Consider the following 16,671-nt stretch of genomic DNA (forward strand, 5'->3'; position numbering starts at 1 on the left):
AAAATACATATATTTAAAACTATTGCACAGCGGAGAAAAGTAATATATCTGCACAATGCATAAACTGATCTGCATACATGTCTTCATTGACTCTTCTATATTTTTCTTCTTGGTTCTTTCGGTAAAGTCACGTAGAAGGGAAGTAATAAAATAATAAAAATAAAACATAATAAAATGAAATAATTCTCACGACGTTTCGGCTCAGGTGAAGCCGTCTTCACCTGAAGACGGCTTCACCTGAAGACGGCTGCTTGCGTTGTAGCCGAAACGTCGTGAGAATTATTTCATTTTATTATGTTTTATTTTTATTATTTTATTACTTCCCTTCTACGTGACTTTACCGAAAGAACCAAGAAGATGAATCCCTGCAGTCACGAAAGCTTTAAATCGAAATCTTCTATATTTCTTGCAGCTTGTATTAAATTGGAACTGATTAAATTTATTAAAACACCCTCAGGTTAGCACATATAGTTGTGAATACACTCTAATAATTTGTGTTCATTTTGTCAAGTTACGTGTTCAAACTAAGGTCCGTTAATTGTAATTTTCAATATGTACCAGCATTGCTTGGTCAGTAATTGTAATACTAGCATAGCTGAAAAAATTATTTCGTTGATAAATTGCATATGGTACAAATAATGGCCAACTGGAAAGATGTATTACCTTCAGAAATTGTGGGCCGCAACGACCACATCACTGGGAAATTTGAATTAAAATGGTCACAGCAGTTGAGGCACAAATCAACAACATGCAATAGGAAATGGTTTAATTATTTAAACAGTCTCTGAGCCACACTCCATCTTCATTCTGCTTCGTTTTCTTCTGCGACATATTGTACAGAACGACTAAAACTGCCTTTTGAATTAATGCAAATTTAAACTGGTTCCATGCAGTTTTATGGTACTAATAATAAAAAATACTGTAATGCAGATATTAGTCTATTTGTCAACAATATTGAAGCAATAAAGACACCCTTGCCATCTAAATTTTGTCATCTGACTCTTCACTACGATTCTCAGAAGACATTAAGATATGTTAAGACTTCTCAGCCACGGGTAACTGCTTTAGCCACATGTAAAATGAGTCCTCTGTGACCTAGACGACTCAGTTCATGCCCTCCTTCACGACAGCTACCCATGGTCACTTATACTGGTAGGAACCTCCTGGTTACACCAGCCCACAGGGGATTATTGTGTCCGTCCGTCGTGCAGGGAGGGGCTGGGTGGGTAGGGAGGGGAGGGGGTGGGGAGGGGCTGGGTGAGGAGGGTGGGGAGGGGCTGGGTGGGGAGGGTGGAGCTGGGTGGGGGGTGGGGCTGGGTGGGGGGTGGGAGGGGTGATGCTGGGTGTGGAGGGGCTGGTCACCCCGTGGTGCCCTTATAAAACTCAACGTTTAACCTACTCACGCCGGCTTGTGCCCGCCCTTACAGTCGGGCATATTTGCGGAATACACCACGCCGCCGTTGACCCTGGCCATTGACTGAGCAACCCAACGTTCCTACCTGCTCCCTCTGCAGGAATGTGTTTTTTTGATAATTATATCATTTTATTCTCACGTAGTTAACATAATGGATTAAAGTTGCCCACTTGCAGAGGTAATGTCATTGTCACATCTAGCAGTGAACAGAGATTGGCTGGGATAGTTTTTATTTTTAATCACTGCTGTAAGTGCTGTTTGTTGATAGTGGTAATGATATACAATCATTGTCATGTTAATAATTGTCATTGAGACCACGTTCTGTCCACTGCTCGATAGAGGCCTCCCCAAGCTGTTGCCATCTCTCATAGTCTTGGCAATGTAACTATCCCACTGTATTCAATCCTCATCTCCACGGGGGTCGTACTCTGGCGTGTGTTCCCTGTTTTTTAGCTGCCACTCTGTCATTACCCTTGACTGCTGGCCATGATCTCTTCTCGCAATGTCTCCTCAAAATGTCTGTTAATACATAAATATATGTAGCCTATACACACACATTTTTTCCCCATGATGAATATTTTCCTTTGTTTTGTACAGCATCCTGAGATGCAGTTTATACATTATTTCAACAAAAAATGTACTTGGATTGTATAATAATACTTATCATGGATTTTTAAAAAAATGTTTTCCATTATCTCGTGGTTTCTACTCCATGGCTAATGTTCTCAAGCAGTTCCAGCACAGACACTGCTTTGAGATCTCGATGCTTAGAGACAAGTCAGTGTGCTGCCACAATCAATTTTGTCAAACTGTTCCACACATCAGTCACTCGGAGTGCAGTGAAACAAAATAATAAATGATGCAAGACTGCAATAGTTGGTAAATTATGGATTTAATGTTGAAAAAAATATGAAATTGCTATACTCAATGGTCCAACACTGAGAATATAATTCCAGCTTTTATTTTGTTACATTTATCTTGTCTTCCTATGCAATTTGAAATTCAGTGATACGTGGAGCTGGCACTGTGCCACAGCTCAATACATCAGATCCCTGAGCCTCCTGCACGCCTCTGATCCCTCCTGTTGTTTTAATAAATTTTTAATACAATAGTGATGCTGACAGTATTCATTTTTACTATGTTACAGTTTTTTTTCTCATCTTAGGACAGCTATAGCGCCTAGAGATGCAAACACTGGCTTCAGTCTTGGAGTGTCTCTAATGAGGTTATTGGGAAGTTAATTTATTATCCGCTAATTTGTGTGCACATAATGTAATCTATGACATTGTTTACATAGGCGGGAGAAAAATTGCGATGCAATACTACATTACGGTAATTCCCATTTCTGACTGGTTGCAATGCACACTGAAATGTTATTGTGTTGAGCTGGGAGCACTTTCTCGAGGTCAAAGTGGTTACCGGGTAATAATTGGAATGTTGAGACTACTCGAGTTGCCGAATTGTTCTTGTGTAATGTAGCTCTCAGAGACACCATTTTATTCTTTACGTATATTTATTATGAATAAAGTCCGCTGACAACTTAACGAGTAACCGCGAGTGACTATATACACTTGGGTAATTTGACGACTCTATTCTGAGACAATGTAACTCTAGCCTCAAGACTACTCGAAGACGATGGAGACGACGCGTTCCAAGATGAAGACGGCGATTCCCCACAACAACAGCCCCCAGGTCCGGTTCGCGCCGGCTCTTATCCCTCGCACGACCCGGCCACGCCCCTATTCCCGAACTCTCGCTCACCGCACCTGGCTCTGTCAATCTCCGCCCTTATTACACTTTACGGTCGTTGGGTCCCTGACCCTGTCAACGCTCGTTCCATCAATCCTCATTAGCACGTTAATTAGTAACCGTGGTCCTGGGGAGCCATACTGCCCCTCCATCGCCCTACTGTATTTACATCACCCCCCCCCCTCTTAAAATATAGCCGTCCCCTGCTACAACGATTTTAAATCAACTTCTAGGCCGAACCATACATTTAACACAATGCTTGCACAATCAATGTTATAGGACCAAAGAGGATGAAAAGAAACCACTTAGAAGAAGAACAGTGCGGACAACAACCAAACCAACAACAATAACAATGTGAACAACGCACGCAACGCAACCCCCGCGATCGTTACTTCAAGCATCGGACATTTTAAACATGCGGTCGCCCAACAACACACAACTCAAAAACACAATTTCACAGGCGATCCGTCACCGAAATGTCAACCCCCTTGACCGAGTCCTCAATGCCGGCCCGTCTCCCCGGGTAGGATTTTAGCTTTCTTCAGCCAACGACGGCTTGGTCACTAGACCGGGAGGGTCGAAGTCTTTGGAGGCCTGCCCGGGAGAGGCTGACAGGTCCTCTACCGGTGGCCCCTTGCGTGTGGCAGGCCTTCAGGGTTCCCCCGACATCAAGGGCTCGAGAACTGCGGGCAGCACAACATAGTTTCCTCAGCGTCCGATTACTTCGGCCTGTCCGACACACCAGACCCCGACCGCACAGACACTGGAGATGAAATTTCTAATCGGGGACGCACGTACGGCTTTAAGCACGACGCATGGACAAACCTATGGCGGCGCCCTACCTGTACGCGCACACACTGCGGCGATCTAACTTCAACGATTTCCACCGGCCCTTGCCATGGCCGGTGCAATTTGAGGAACGTGTGCAACGGCACCGGTGGGCAGTGCAGCCATGCTCTATCCCCTACCACCCATGGCAACACGTGCTCGCGACGACGCACGTTCGTTTTGTTAGCGGCTTGCACCCTGGCAGTGTTTTCTTTAGCTGCCTCGCGTGCGTCAGAAATCCGATCTAGCGTGATCTGCAAAGTCGCTGGCAGAGAATGCTTCTTCCTTCTGTGGGACAGACCCAATTGGACATCATTAGTGGGTTCACTTTCGCGACCATACATCAAGAAAAACAGGTAAAATCCCGTGGAGGCATGAGGGGCCATCCTATATGCTGCCAGGACCCCAGGGATGTGTAGGTCCCAATTTGTCTGCGCCTCGTCGACTGCTTGGCAAAGCATCGACGTTAGGGTTTTGTGAAGGCGTTCTACCATGCCATCCATCTGAGGATGGTAAGGCGATGTCCGAATTTTATTCGTGCCTAGCATGTCACACACTTCACGTAACAACTTTGATGAGAAGTTCTTGTCCTGGTCTGTAACGAGTTGTTCGGGAGCCCCCATATCCAACACATAACCGTGCAAAAAGGTATCGGCTATAGACGCCGCCGTCTGGTCGGGTAGGGGCCAAGCCACCGGCCACCGGGAGAAATACTCTACCCCGACCACAAGGAATTTATTACCTTTCTGCGTACAGGGGAAGGGCCTCAAAATGTCAAGCGCGAATGGCTCATTAACTCGGGACACGGTGATGGACTGCAAGGGGGGTTGACACTTTCTGGCTGGTGTTTTCCGGCATGCACAAGCGGTGCAGCCCTTAACGAGGTGGTACACATCTTCTGACATTCCCGCGCGAAGTGGCCAAGTTGGCCGCAACGGAAGCAGGCGGCCCTGGCCGCTCGCGGCAATGGCGCCGCCTCGACCCGGGATCGCCACTGTCGGTTCCGTCGCGGCATGTCTCCTCGCCGCCGCTCCCATCCGTGAACCGCTGCCGACACCTTCCCCCGTCGATTCGGCGCCATCCTCCATCGGCTCCTCTATGCCCCGTGATGGTCGGCTGTTTGATCCATTTCCAGGCCACGGCTTCCCGGTCCATGCAGCCACCCGAGTCCGTTTACGCAGGGTTTCGTGCGCTTGCAGGCACCTGGCGGTCCACAAGGATGTCTGAGCATCTTCGTCGATCACCGGTAGCACGATACCCATTTTCGAAGACAATTCCAACATCTTCTCCATCACAAGGGAGTCGAGCGCTGCTTGATCCAACTGCGGGTAGGCCGGCAATCCCAATGCCATCAGCGCGCCGCAGTAGGCGAGGGGTGTCTCAGCTTCCCCTCAACACCGCTGGAGGAACTTTCCCCGCGTGGCCGATGGTGGGTCGTATACAGCGGTCATCTCTCTGTAAGCATCCTGAAGCGTAGCCCTTTTTTCCGCAGGGATGGCCCAAAGTGTTGCGAGGCCATCATCGTAAAGAGCCGTAGGCAAAGCCCTCAACGCCTCCTCCTCTGTCCAGTCGACTGACCGGTACGCTGCTTCAAACCGAGGGGTGAAGGCACTCCAATTTCCACCTGCTGCTGTAAACTCATTCACCGGGGGCAATCTTCGTGGTCGATTGGCGGCACTCTTCCTCGCCGCAGGAGTTGACACCACCTCAGCTGCCTCCCGCGCAGGTTCCAAAATGGCGGCCGTCGGTCGTGTCACTTCCCGCGAAATGGCGGCCCCTGACCGTGTGGTCTCCAGCGCGGGAATCCCGGCCGCAGGCGGCCGCTCCACCCTCCCTGCGCGATTTAGCAACTTGTCCACGGCCACATCCGCCCTTGACGTCGCCGCACCCATTGATGCCACCAATTGAGCGACGGTCGAGCGGAGCCGATCCACCTCCGCCACCAGCTCGCGCCATCCCTCCGTCGGGCCTCACTGGGGAGAAGCGGCCCCCACCTCCCCCCTCGCCGGCGGCGACCGCAACTTTACCGGAGCTTGTGGCCGGGGTGGCGAGGCGATCACCACCTCCGTCCCCGGCGCTGCGTTCCCTGCACATGCGGGGTTTGTCACCAGGACCCCGTCTCCCGGGGCTGCTTGGGGGACCCCTTGGAAGTCCTCCTCTTCTGAAGAAGCTACAGGTGGTTTCCCACGCTTTCCTCTCTTCGGTATCTTGCAATAGCCACTTCTGATACCACTGTAATGTAGCTCTCAGAGACACCATCTTATTCTTTACGTATATTTATTATTAATAAAGTCCGCTGACAACTTAATGAGTAACCGCGAGTGACTATATACACTTGGGTAATTAGACGACTCCATTCTGAGAAAATGTAACTCTAGCCTCAAGACTACTCGAAGACGATGGAGACGACCCGTTCCAAGATGAAGACGGCGACGGCGATTCCCCACAACAACAGCCCCCAGGTCCGGTTCGCGCCGGCTCTTATCCCTCGCACGACCCGGCCACGCCCCTATTCCCAGACTCTCGCTCACCGCACCTGGCTCTGTCAATCTCCGCCCTTATTACGCGTTATGGCCGTTGGGTCCCGTGCTTCCCCTCACGTGACCCTGTCAACGCTCGGCCCATCAATCCTCATTAGCACGTTAATTAGTAACCATGGTCCTGGGGAGCCATACTGCCCTTCTATCGCCCTGTACTGTCTTTACACTTATAGTGGCTATGAGCCCAGTGTATTTTCTTGTGTCGGGCAGCTCTAACCCAATCAGTAAATTAGCAGATTTCAATTTATTGTTGTCTTTAAGCAAGTACTAACAGGTTCCCATTGCGTTAAGGCACAAGTCCTCTCCATGTACGTGGCTCCCAGAGGCATATGGCCATCACGAAAATTGATGACTGGGCCGTACTGAAGAAGATGAAACTGGTCTATGGTTGTGTCTGTTTCACTGCTGCCTGTTGGGATGGTCACATCTTGTCAATACTGTGAGATGGTGGTCTAAATGACAAAATAGCCAGTCACTTATTTTGTGATGGTGATTTGGATAAGATTGAGAGCCTTTGTACATGCAATGCACATCTTTGTGTGTTGTGAAATTTTGTAGGGCAGATATTCATTGCATAACAGTTTTTCGTGCTCTTCAGTGGTTTTTATTGACGTGTACTGTTTGCTCTCATATTATGATGCCTACATTTTACATTGAAAATCATATCAATACCCACATAGCTATTATTTCAATAAAGATGCATTCAAATAAGTAAGAGCTGAGATATACAGCGCCATAAGCCCATGGACAACTATATTCTTCATTACTAGCAATTTGGAAATCAGTGTCTGGGTCATGTTTTACATTGGTATTTAAGCCTCAGGCTTATGTTATTATTTTCAAGCAATCATTAATGCTATCAGCGACTTCCTATCTGTTGTGACTAGTAGCCACACATTTATGTGAATGTGAATTTGATGAAAAATACAACAGAGCTTCTGAAAAAAACTAAATCAACCAAACGTTTACCTGTTCATAACTGGCGTACAGGGCATTTTAAAAATGGAGGCTGACTGGTAATGTCCTTCTTCTGGCCCACTGGGGAAAGCATATTTTATCAGACTTCTATATTTACAGAGCGAAAATAGGCATGTTCCTTCCATGGCCTAAGTGTATACAGCAATCACATGTTGTAACCAGGGCATTGTGAAATTTGTTTTGAAAACAAGAGCCAGCCTTTGGGGAACGTTTTCCATCATAATGTTCCAGTACCAGCGCTTTGAACTGGATCGGAAAAAAAAATGTGACCTGATAATGCCAAAATTCAAATATCATTGACCTGGTTGCAAAGGTCAGACTTGCAACAGCAGAGATCAAATACAGGCTGCACTCAGTTGTGGGTACATATATATATAAAAACATTTTAACGAGAACGTTTGTTGTCGTCGACCTGGGATGTGGGATGTGAGTCGGGGACAGCTGGGATAATCTCATCGTCCAGAGGCCTCGGACGCGCATGTCACGCTGGGCCGGGCAGGGCAGCAAGGCAACATTTAAACAGCCGCTTTAATTTCAAAACATGGGGTGCCTGGGTTGTCCAGGGGACACATGCCTGTGTTGGAGCAGTGAGCCAGCACCTTTCTGATCTTGGTTTCATGTTCAAAGTCGGCCCCCCAGGGGGAAAAATGTTTTTATGTGCACCGAGTTTGATGGTTTCAGCCTGTTACTGAGTTATCATCTTCACCTATTGTATATCCTTTGCTGCACTGTCGCCATTTTTCCTGTCTTGTGATGCCACAATTCATTCTCATTTCGACACAGAAAGTTATCTCATAATGAGCTGGATGTCCATGGTGGTCATCTACGTATGCTTCTCGTCCTCTGGCTGCCATTCCACCAATAGTCTTTCCATTTGCCATTATCCCTTTTAGTGTTCTGTCTAAAGTCACTTACTTTCTTCACAGTCAGTATCTTCTCTTTTCGTCTGTAAGTGTCATTCTGAGTGTGTGACTTCATTCTTGTATGCACGCAGTGCAGCATTTGTTCCAAAGAACGTTTTTGTTTTCCAGAAATAAAACTAGGAAAGAGCATGCGAGTCTTGGGCACCAGCATTAATCGCACGCCGTCTTGAGGCCTGAGTCATTTACAAACATGCGTTTAGAGTATTTTGTTTATTTGGCTGGTATACATTTCCACATGATAAGCCATTTCGTTGAGGCTATCATTTGTGGCCAGGTCGCTTCTGAAAAATAAGCAAATAGCTCAGTGGGCTTTACATTTTATTTGTATATTTTTGTATTGATTTGCTTATCTTTCCTATACGTTGCACTCCCATCGTATGTTTGTATTGATGTTGTGACGTTCTGACCTGCCCCTACTGGACATCTGTGAAAAGACCTTGAACCTCATTGGATTCCTCCAGTATAAAATACATGTCCTGATTCGTATACTGAGTATAGGATGGACAGCAAGGAGAGATATAAAACATCTTCTTTACTTTCAATATGTGGAGTGTATCGGTGTCCCCCGGGGAACAAATGGCCATGTTGGAGTTGTGATCCTGGATTCAGATTCTAAGTTGACCACCAGGGATAAAACTAAATGTTCTCGCACAGAAAGTTTAGCAAATTGGTGGTTTCAGGAGGTTTAGCAAAAACCTGTGAAATAACTTAGGACAAATCGATGATCAGTCATAATATTTCCTGGGTATTGAAATATGCAGCCTATGAACTGCCTGAAACACTGAAACAGTACTGTATGTTCAAGCAGCTTGCTGTGCCATATTTTAATACATTAAAATGTTTGATATCATCCTCGGCTATTTTCAATCAACTCCGAATTAATGTCACCCCATGCTAGCACCATTAATACTGCCTGCAATTTAAGTTTATTCCCATATGTAGACTTAGTCAATCATTCTATCTCCTCTTCGTGACTTGCTGTTCTTGTATTCTATCGCGGCTGCTATTTCATCACTAATTGTACCTGTCTATCACCATGCATTCGAGAGACAGGTCTTGATTGTTTTTCTAAATGCCCTACCACAGTAAGTACAATCTGTTAGTGTCTTTGTTCAACATACTTGTTATTTCATACCTTGCCTGAACAAAAACATTTATTTCACGAAATATACCCGATGCGTGCGGCATCTGTGCAGTGGCTTCACTTCTTTTGTAATGTCATTTATTTTATTTTTGTCCTGGCTCCAAGCCAGATTGTCTCACTCTGTAGCCTATAGCAACTGCTGACATGGGCACGGAAACAAAGAGCGTGTGGTGTTCAAGCTGGGAAGTGGGAAATTGTGTTTAGATGATGTCGGTGTGGGGAGGTAATGATTTAATACGGTTGCATTTCTTTTCAAGTTACTTAAGCAGTATTCTTAGGTTTTTTCGGTAAAGTCACCAGGTAGGTAAAACATCAAAATTAATAAAAAATAAAATAAAAATCACGACGTTTCGGAGGCAACACAAGTCTCCGTCATCAGGTGGGACCGTCACAGCCGGATTAGCTGGTCCCACCTGATGACGGAGACTTGTGTTGCCTCCGAAACGTCGTGATTTTTATTTTATTTTATTTTGATTAATTTTGATGTTTTACCTACGTGACTTTACCGAAAAAACCTAAGAATATGAATCCTTGCAGTCACGAAAGCTTCAAATCTAGAAATACTTAAGCAGTGGTTGTCAAAATGTGTTGAGAATGGCATAATTAAACAAGCATAGATTAATGCTCATTTCAATTACATTAGTTCTATTTTTAGTCACCCAAAAGAGATTACTTTTACATATTTAGTGCTTAACGATCGGATACTACAACTTAAGCTTCATGTTTTTTTTTACATTTATTTGAATCCTGATGTTTTTTTAGTACAGTACCCCTTTTTACAGTTATAAATGGGCTGGACCACTGCACGTGCAAACAGGGCAACCTATATTCATTGCCTGGCCATGTTTAACATCAGTGGAGAGTTATATATGAACTGGGACCCTCCTCCCTCCCCCTTAATTAAGTTGAACTGACCAGTATGGTGAAGTACTCCCATAATCGAGATGGTTGCAAGGAGGGCCTTTGCCCAGCAATGGATTGGCAAAGGATGTACATTTTTATTGGCACAAATCCCACTTGCACTCAGTCGTTCTGGAGGGAAGCACTATGCTCGTGGGTGTTGAAGACCTTGTGGTAGCACTCGCAGCCGCGTGCCGCTTTTGAAAATTATTCGATTGTAACATTTCCTGTAATGGATCACTGAAAATAAAATATTTGCCATCATTGACCAGATACGGGTTGTGCCGGTTTTCAAAAGAACGTTCATATAATGACAAATTGTCACGTGTATCAACACCTAAAACTAGTTTTAATTATTTCTTACAAAGTACTCTACAAGTATTTTGTCTGGAGATTATAATTGTATTTGTTACTATATGTCATGGCCAGTGTTTCCTAATGTTGCCCATCTCAATGTTTTATATTTGAATGCAGTAAGTACATGTTAATGGCATCTGCCACCGCACTGATTGTCAAATTTATTCTCTTCCACTCACATGTGGACCAGCTATCAATTGACACGCGGATTATCAATATGAATGTCCACGGTGTGCGTCCACGCGAATATTAAGACATTTGAAACAGGCCACTGGGCCATGAGGACCCGAGTCAGGAAGCTGCTCACAGGGACTACGCTTCTCGTTCAGAAAAAGAACCAATCTCACATCCTGAATCCCGGCTTTCCTGCAGAGGCCACGGAGAGCTACGCAAGGAGGAGTCTGAAGGGAGCGGCGGACAACCCGGGCAGCACGGTCGCAGACGGGGACCCGTCCGGCGTTCACAGCGGGCTCGTCGATATCGTTCCCGACGAGGTGACGGCCGTACGGGCAGCGGGAGCCGACTCCGGCGAGTGCGCCGGGGCTGCGGACCCGGCGACCGGAGGGTGCGGCACAGGGGGCAGCGGTGACGGAAACACGGCACCAGACGAGGAAGCCGCCAGCAAGTTCGCCGAGGTCTACAGCGACACGGACAGCAGCGAAGGGAGCAGCTCCTCTTCAGAGGAGTGAGCGTTTGCCTCTTGAGGAGGCTCTGGATGTTTATCGTTGTGCTTTTGCGAACAGTGGTCAAAGTAACAGCATTTATTTGTTTGTTTAACACGTAGGCTTTCGCGACCAATATCCATAATAGAGGTTATTTTTCTTTTTTGGGTTAGATCGCGTAAATATATAAATGTGTCATTAAAACCCACCACCACCCGACACAGCCAACTAGTAAGGGTTGTCACGTAAACAGAACGTGCCAACTCGTCACTAGTACAGCACACCGGTGTGTTGGAGTGCCAAGCCACAACATTTACAATCTGAGTACGACGTTTCGCCAGTAATTACAACTAGCTTCATCAGGCGACAGCCAGATTTGTGGAGAAGTTCACCTGTTTCGTTCCTTATATAGAGGTGTAGATGTGGTGACCACACTTCTGCGCTCTTGCACAAAGTGGGAGAGGGGGTGGGTGGGATTAATGAGCCAACGTACATTATGCATGGGCATTATGCGAGCCCTTTGATCTTGTCTTTTCTGCCCATTGTGTGTATTAAAATAGCCGTACCAACGGTAATCCTTATTGAAGTATGGTGCCCTGTATAGGCATGCATTTAAACAATGTATTATTTGATGATTCGCTTCCACACAGCACTAAGTCGGTAACGGTTAAAATTCTTTTTTATTTCTTTAAATTTCGATAGATTCTCTAATTATTCTTGGCCAGTAGTAGCTAGTTTTGTACAGAACGTCAACATTATCAAAATAAATTGAGTGTCCTTGTTGGCACGTGTGTTCTGCTACTGCTGACAGTTGCATTTGGGAGTATTTAATATTTCTCTGATGTTCTTTTAGTTTCGTGCTGATCATTCGTCCTGTTTGCCCAACATAACATTTCCCACACGTGCAGTTAATCCTGTACAAACCTTCTGTTGATAGCTTCGGTAATACATCTTTTGTACCAGATATTAATTTTTGTATTTTATGTACCGTGCCAAATCTCACTCGGATGTTTTTTGTTTTTACAAACATCTGGCTAATTTATCAGTTACTCCCGCAATGTACGGTATTTCAATGCTCGTGTTATTTGATTTGGTTTTGACATTCAATGCCCTGTTGATTTGTGCATCATTGTAACCGTTCATTTGCAGCGCTTCTTTAACATGTTGGGGGAAAAACCTCTTCTGGATTTATTTGTTTATTTCAGAAAACCTTGCTGAGTTTCGAAGTGTTTTTCGGAGGGTTCCTGCATGGGCATGTTTACATTTTGCAACTACTGTAGTAAGAACCTATAGTACCCAGAGTAAATCCATACATAGATTACCCTCAGGAATGCATGCATATGCTGTGGGGATTGGAAACCCATTCACTTTACTGAAATTTAGTGGCCATTCATGAGCAGAGCAAAACAGCAGCGTCACACACATGGTGAAATCATTGTTAAACATCGACCCGTTCCCCAAGGAATTTATGCTACAAGTGTGGATCATCACGCTTTGCAAATGTACGAGTTTGTGATATTTTAATATTTATTTTGGTTATTGTCACCGTTATTGTTTTTTATTTCATCATTAGCAATTTAATTATTTCTTACACTCATGATACATGCATATAACTTTAAGTGTAAGAATATATGCTGTATTAATCGTTATGCTCATTTAATTTACTCTGCAATACAGTATGAGGAATTATAATCGGAATATATTTTACATGCACCACAAGGATGTAAAAACGAATAATTTTGTCATTAATGTTAAATTATGACCATTTATTTAATCATGGAGAGGGGTTAATTGTGACGTCTGTAGTAATCACCTGTAGCGACTGGCCACGTTGTGGTGTCATGAGGCCCATCTGGCAGGTGAAACACTCTGGCAGAGGGTAATGAGTCTCTTTTATCCATTCTGGCCAGTGAAAAACTAACCCACCGCGCAGCTCGAAAAGCCTTTAAACATATCCCTTTTTAAATTAAAGTTTCCTTAAGTCTTTAATGCTACAGACATTTAGATAGTTTTACTTTTACAAGAGTAAAAGGCAAGAGCAAGAACAGACTCTATTGTACTTTTCACAAATTAGGTAATTATTTCATATACCTCTGGCTCAAGCAAATGCCATATTGTTGCTGTCTAAGCTATTTAAAAATATATATATTACGATGCTTAGGCCAGTATTTTCTCGTGCTTTAACAGCTTGAGATTAAAGTGTGTGGAGTATAAGTATGTGGCAGGGTACACTGTTGCTTGAAATGGCCGCTCTAAAGGTTGGGAACGCAGAAACATTAAGATTGCGGGGAATCACAGTTTTACTTTTCTCTAGGTGTTTGTGATCTGTAATTTGTGTTTGTCAGTCCAGGCCTTTTTGCGTTTAATATAGATCCTTTTGCGAGACATAGCCTTCTGAGTTTATGCATTTGTATAGGGGATATGGCCAGGAGTAGTGTTGCGGGCTTACTTCATTGGTTTAATTAACGACACAGCAGGTCGTCACGGCTTCTTGGCCATGTGCCCTTTAGTCTTGGTGCCCAGATCTTAAAGCACAATTTAATCTTTATTCAGCATGAGATTGATATAATAATGTTAATCAAAAGTAGCGTAACGCTCAGAATTTAATAAAAATGTTCATGCTGCTTTTTTATTTATTCTGAAAACGTATTAATGGTTTGTTTTCATTTAAAAAATTATGTTAAAATGTTTTATTCCATTATAATCTTTGCACAATTATTATAATGGACTGGCTAAATTATTAACATTTTTTTAATCCAACTGTTAATTCGTGTAATGCCAATGAACATCATCTTCAGATATTGTAAAAAAAAATGCTATTATGTGAATTCATTAAATTCCTCACAGTATAGGTGGTTATAGTTCATTCCCTTGTCTGTTGTTAGTCTGACCTCATTGAGCACGTTATTCCTTGAAGTAGAATCGATGCTCGAAAGTATATTTACCCGTAAAGATTTGCTCCTTCAACCCAATTATTGATCAGCCTAGGCCAGGTTTCCAAATAATCTTGTTAGGCAGTGTGTCCGATCGATGAAAGTTGATTTCAATGGATCTTCACGTTAAGGTTTTTGATGAAGTGATTCTACAGGACTTGTATGGTTTGCGTCGATTTATGGACGATGCAAAGCTTTTAGCTTTAATTTGGCCAAAATTGCGAAGTGTAAGTACTGCTCAGAATTAATGCCTGCATTTACTGGATTTATATTTACATTTTACAAAGACCCCCTACTTTGGCATCCTAGCCATGCACTCTATACTGTCGTTTCCCCTCCCAGTGGTGTATGTATGTTTAACTTATTTTGCTTCGTACCCAGCCAATCGTGCTAATTGGAGGCGTGGTGTAACGTGGTTGGCAAGGGCTCTGCTGCAAGGAGAAGCCCCCCTTGTTCGAGGCGTCTGCACCTTATTTAGGCCCATGGGCTCCAATGCAGCTTCACCTCCAGCTTGCTCGATAGCTACACCATTGTCCCTTCCTGTTGTGGCATGGTGCAGTTTCAGGTTGGTGAGGCGGTGCAAGTCTCTAGCCCCTGTGCTTTGGAGGCAACGGTCGCTTGGTTACGTTACATTTTTGAGACTCCCAAACCCACGGGGTTATGGTAGTAAAACAAGTTGAATCCACCTGTGCAGACCTTTGAGTGTTGTTGTGTGCGTGTGGTATCTCCAATTTCCTCACGTGCAAAAAAGCAACCCTTAAAAAGGAAAAAAAAAGCCAATGTATAACTATTGCTGAAAAGGGGTCTTGATACTCAGTAAGGCTTTCCTAGAAATATTACTGACATCATTATCAATTATAATGATTCTTCCATTTGTCTGTGCTCTGTACACAGGGAGGAGGATTTCTCAGGAAGCATCGACCAGTTCCTGCACGACGTAAGGAGGCGGCGCAGAGAGCGTGAAGCGGCTCCCGACGATATCGGCCCCTCCACCATCGGGGTCGAGTGCTGCCTACTCTCAGCCCTCACCTACACCACTTCTCGCACGTATGGCCTTTTCATAACGCAGCCACGCACAAGTACATGGTGCTGTAAACAAGACTGAGTAGTCAAATAATCAGCACATTCAGCACTAGGATGGCAGAAATTAAGAGCTCTCATAAGCTCGTATTGCACCTTTGCAATTATCCTTCTCTTTAGCAGTACATTTTAAGCATTCCCTCTGATATTTGGCGCACGTTAATGGCCAAATTGTGCCGTCAGAATAGTGTTACAACTCGAATCCCAGAATTGAAATGCATTGTAAAATATATAATATCGCATATTTTCTTGCATGTGTAGTGAATCATTTCAGAGACACTATTAGGAGGCAACGACGTTTATACTTTACACGACACCGTTACACACGGGACAAATACGCCTGTCTCTCAAACTTGTTACTCACGGGACTATAATACACTGATCTCTTTCCTACACGGGATAACTACAAGCGTGTCAGAGCAGCCACGTGCTGTCTGACACACGATGTCAAAGTCGTAGACGTAGCACCTCGGTTCCACTTCACCCACGGACAGCCCCGATATGCGATCGGGGCTCCCCTTTTATCCCTCTCGGCTCGACCCGGCTCCACCCTCGGCCGCGCCCCCTTCTCAAACGTTTCCGAAGGTTTCCGACAACCTCGCACATGCTACCTGCCCGGCTCCGCCCTTAACCACGCCCCCCACAGGAACTCTCCAGAAGCTTCTCGGCTACACTGCCCGTGTCCCCTCGGTCACCACGCGCTTCACCCGGAGCCGGGGTGACTCGTCCTCACAGCAAACCTCACCACGTCCCCCCGTGACCAATTATGCGGCAATTACTCGCTGCGCTGGCGGAGTGGCTGCTATTCCCTATTCTGTCGGTAGGGGTCCGTTGCCTCTTTCTTGCGAGCACCCGGTACCACGCCCCCAGTGACCCACTGTAGTACTGCACGGTGTGCTCACCTCTGTCCCCATATTTCCTTGTTATACTGCACTAAGCGATACGCGCCGTAGTGATCCATTTTACATGACTACACATGTGTGATGTGTCCTGGTCTTCCTTGTATATAGTAAGAGGTAATGCATCCCATTAGGCTCTCACCTCATGAAAGAACACGAATCAAAACAACGTTCACATGGCAGTTTTTACCCAGGCATGTCTTTCGCAGCCCATTAGATCTAAGATTTGAATTCGATACAAATGTAATTACTCCATGCACATTG

General features: G+C 45.0%; 1 protein-coding gene across 1 annotated transcript in view; it reads left to right on the forward strand.

Annotated features, from left to right (window-relative positions):
* Positions 1-16,671, forward strand: part of LOC144727633 (uncharacterized) — a 59,871-nt gene that overhangs the window by 18,137 nt on the left and 25,063 nt on the right. The window contains exons 3-4 of the mRNA XM_078606593.1: positions 11,206-11,518; positions 15,323-15,475. Of these exons, the coding sequence (XP_078462719.1) occupies positions 11,206-11,518; positions 15,323-15,475 (466 nt within the window). The remainder of the gene's footprint in view (positions 1-11,205; positions 11,519-15,322; positions 15,476-16,671) is intronic.

The sequence above is a fragment of the Lampetra planeri genome, chromosome 26, assembly GCF_965212315.1.
Source record: "Lampetra planeri chromosome 26, kcLamPlan1.2.h2, whole genome shotgun sequence".
Classification (NCBI taxonomy): Eukaryota; Metazoa; Chordata; class Hyperoartia; order Petromyzontiformes; family Petromyzontidae; genus Lampetra; species Lampetra planeri.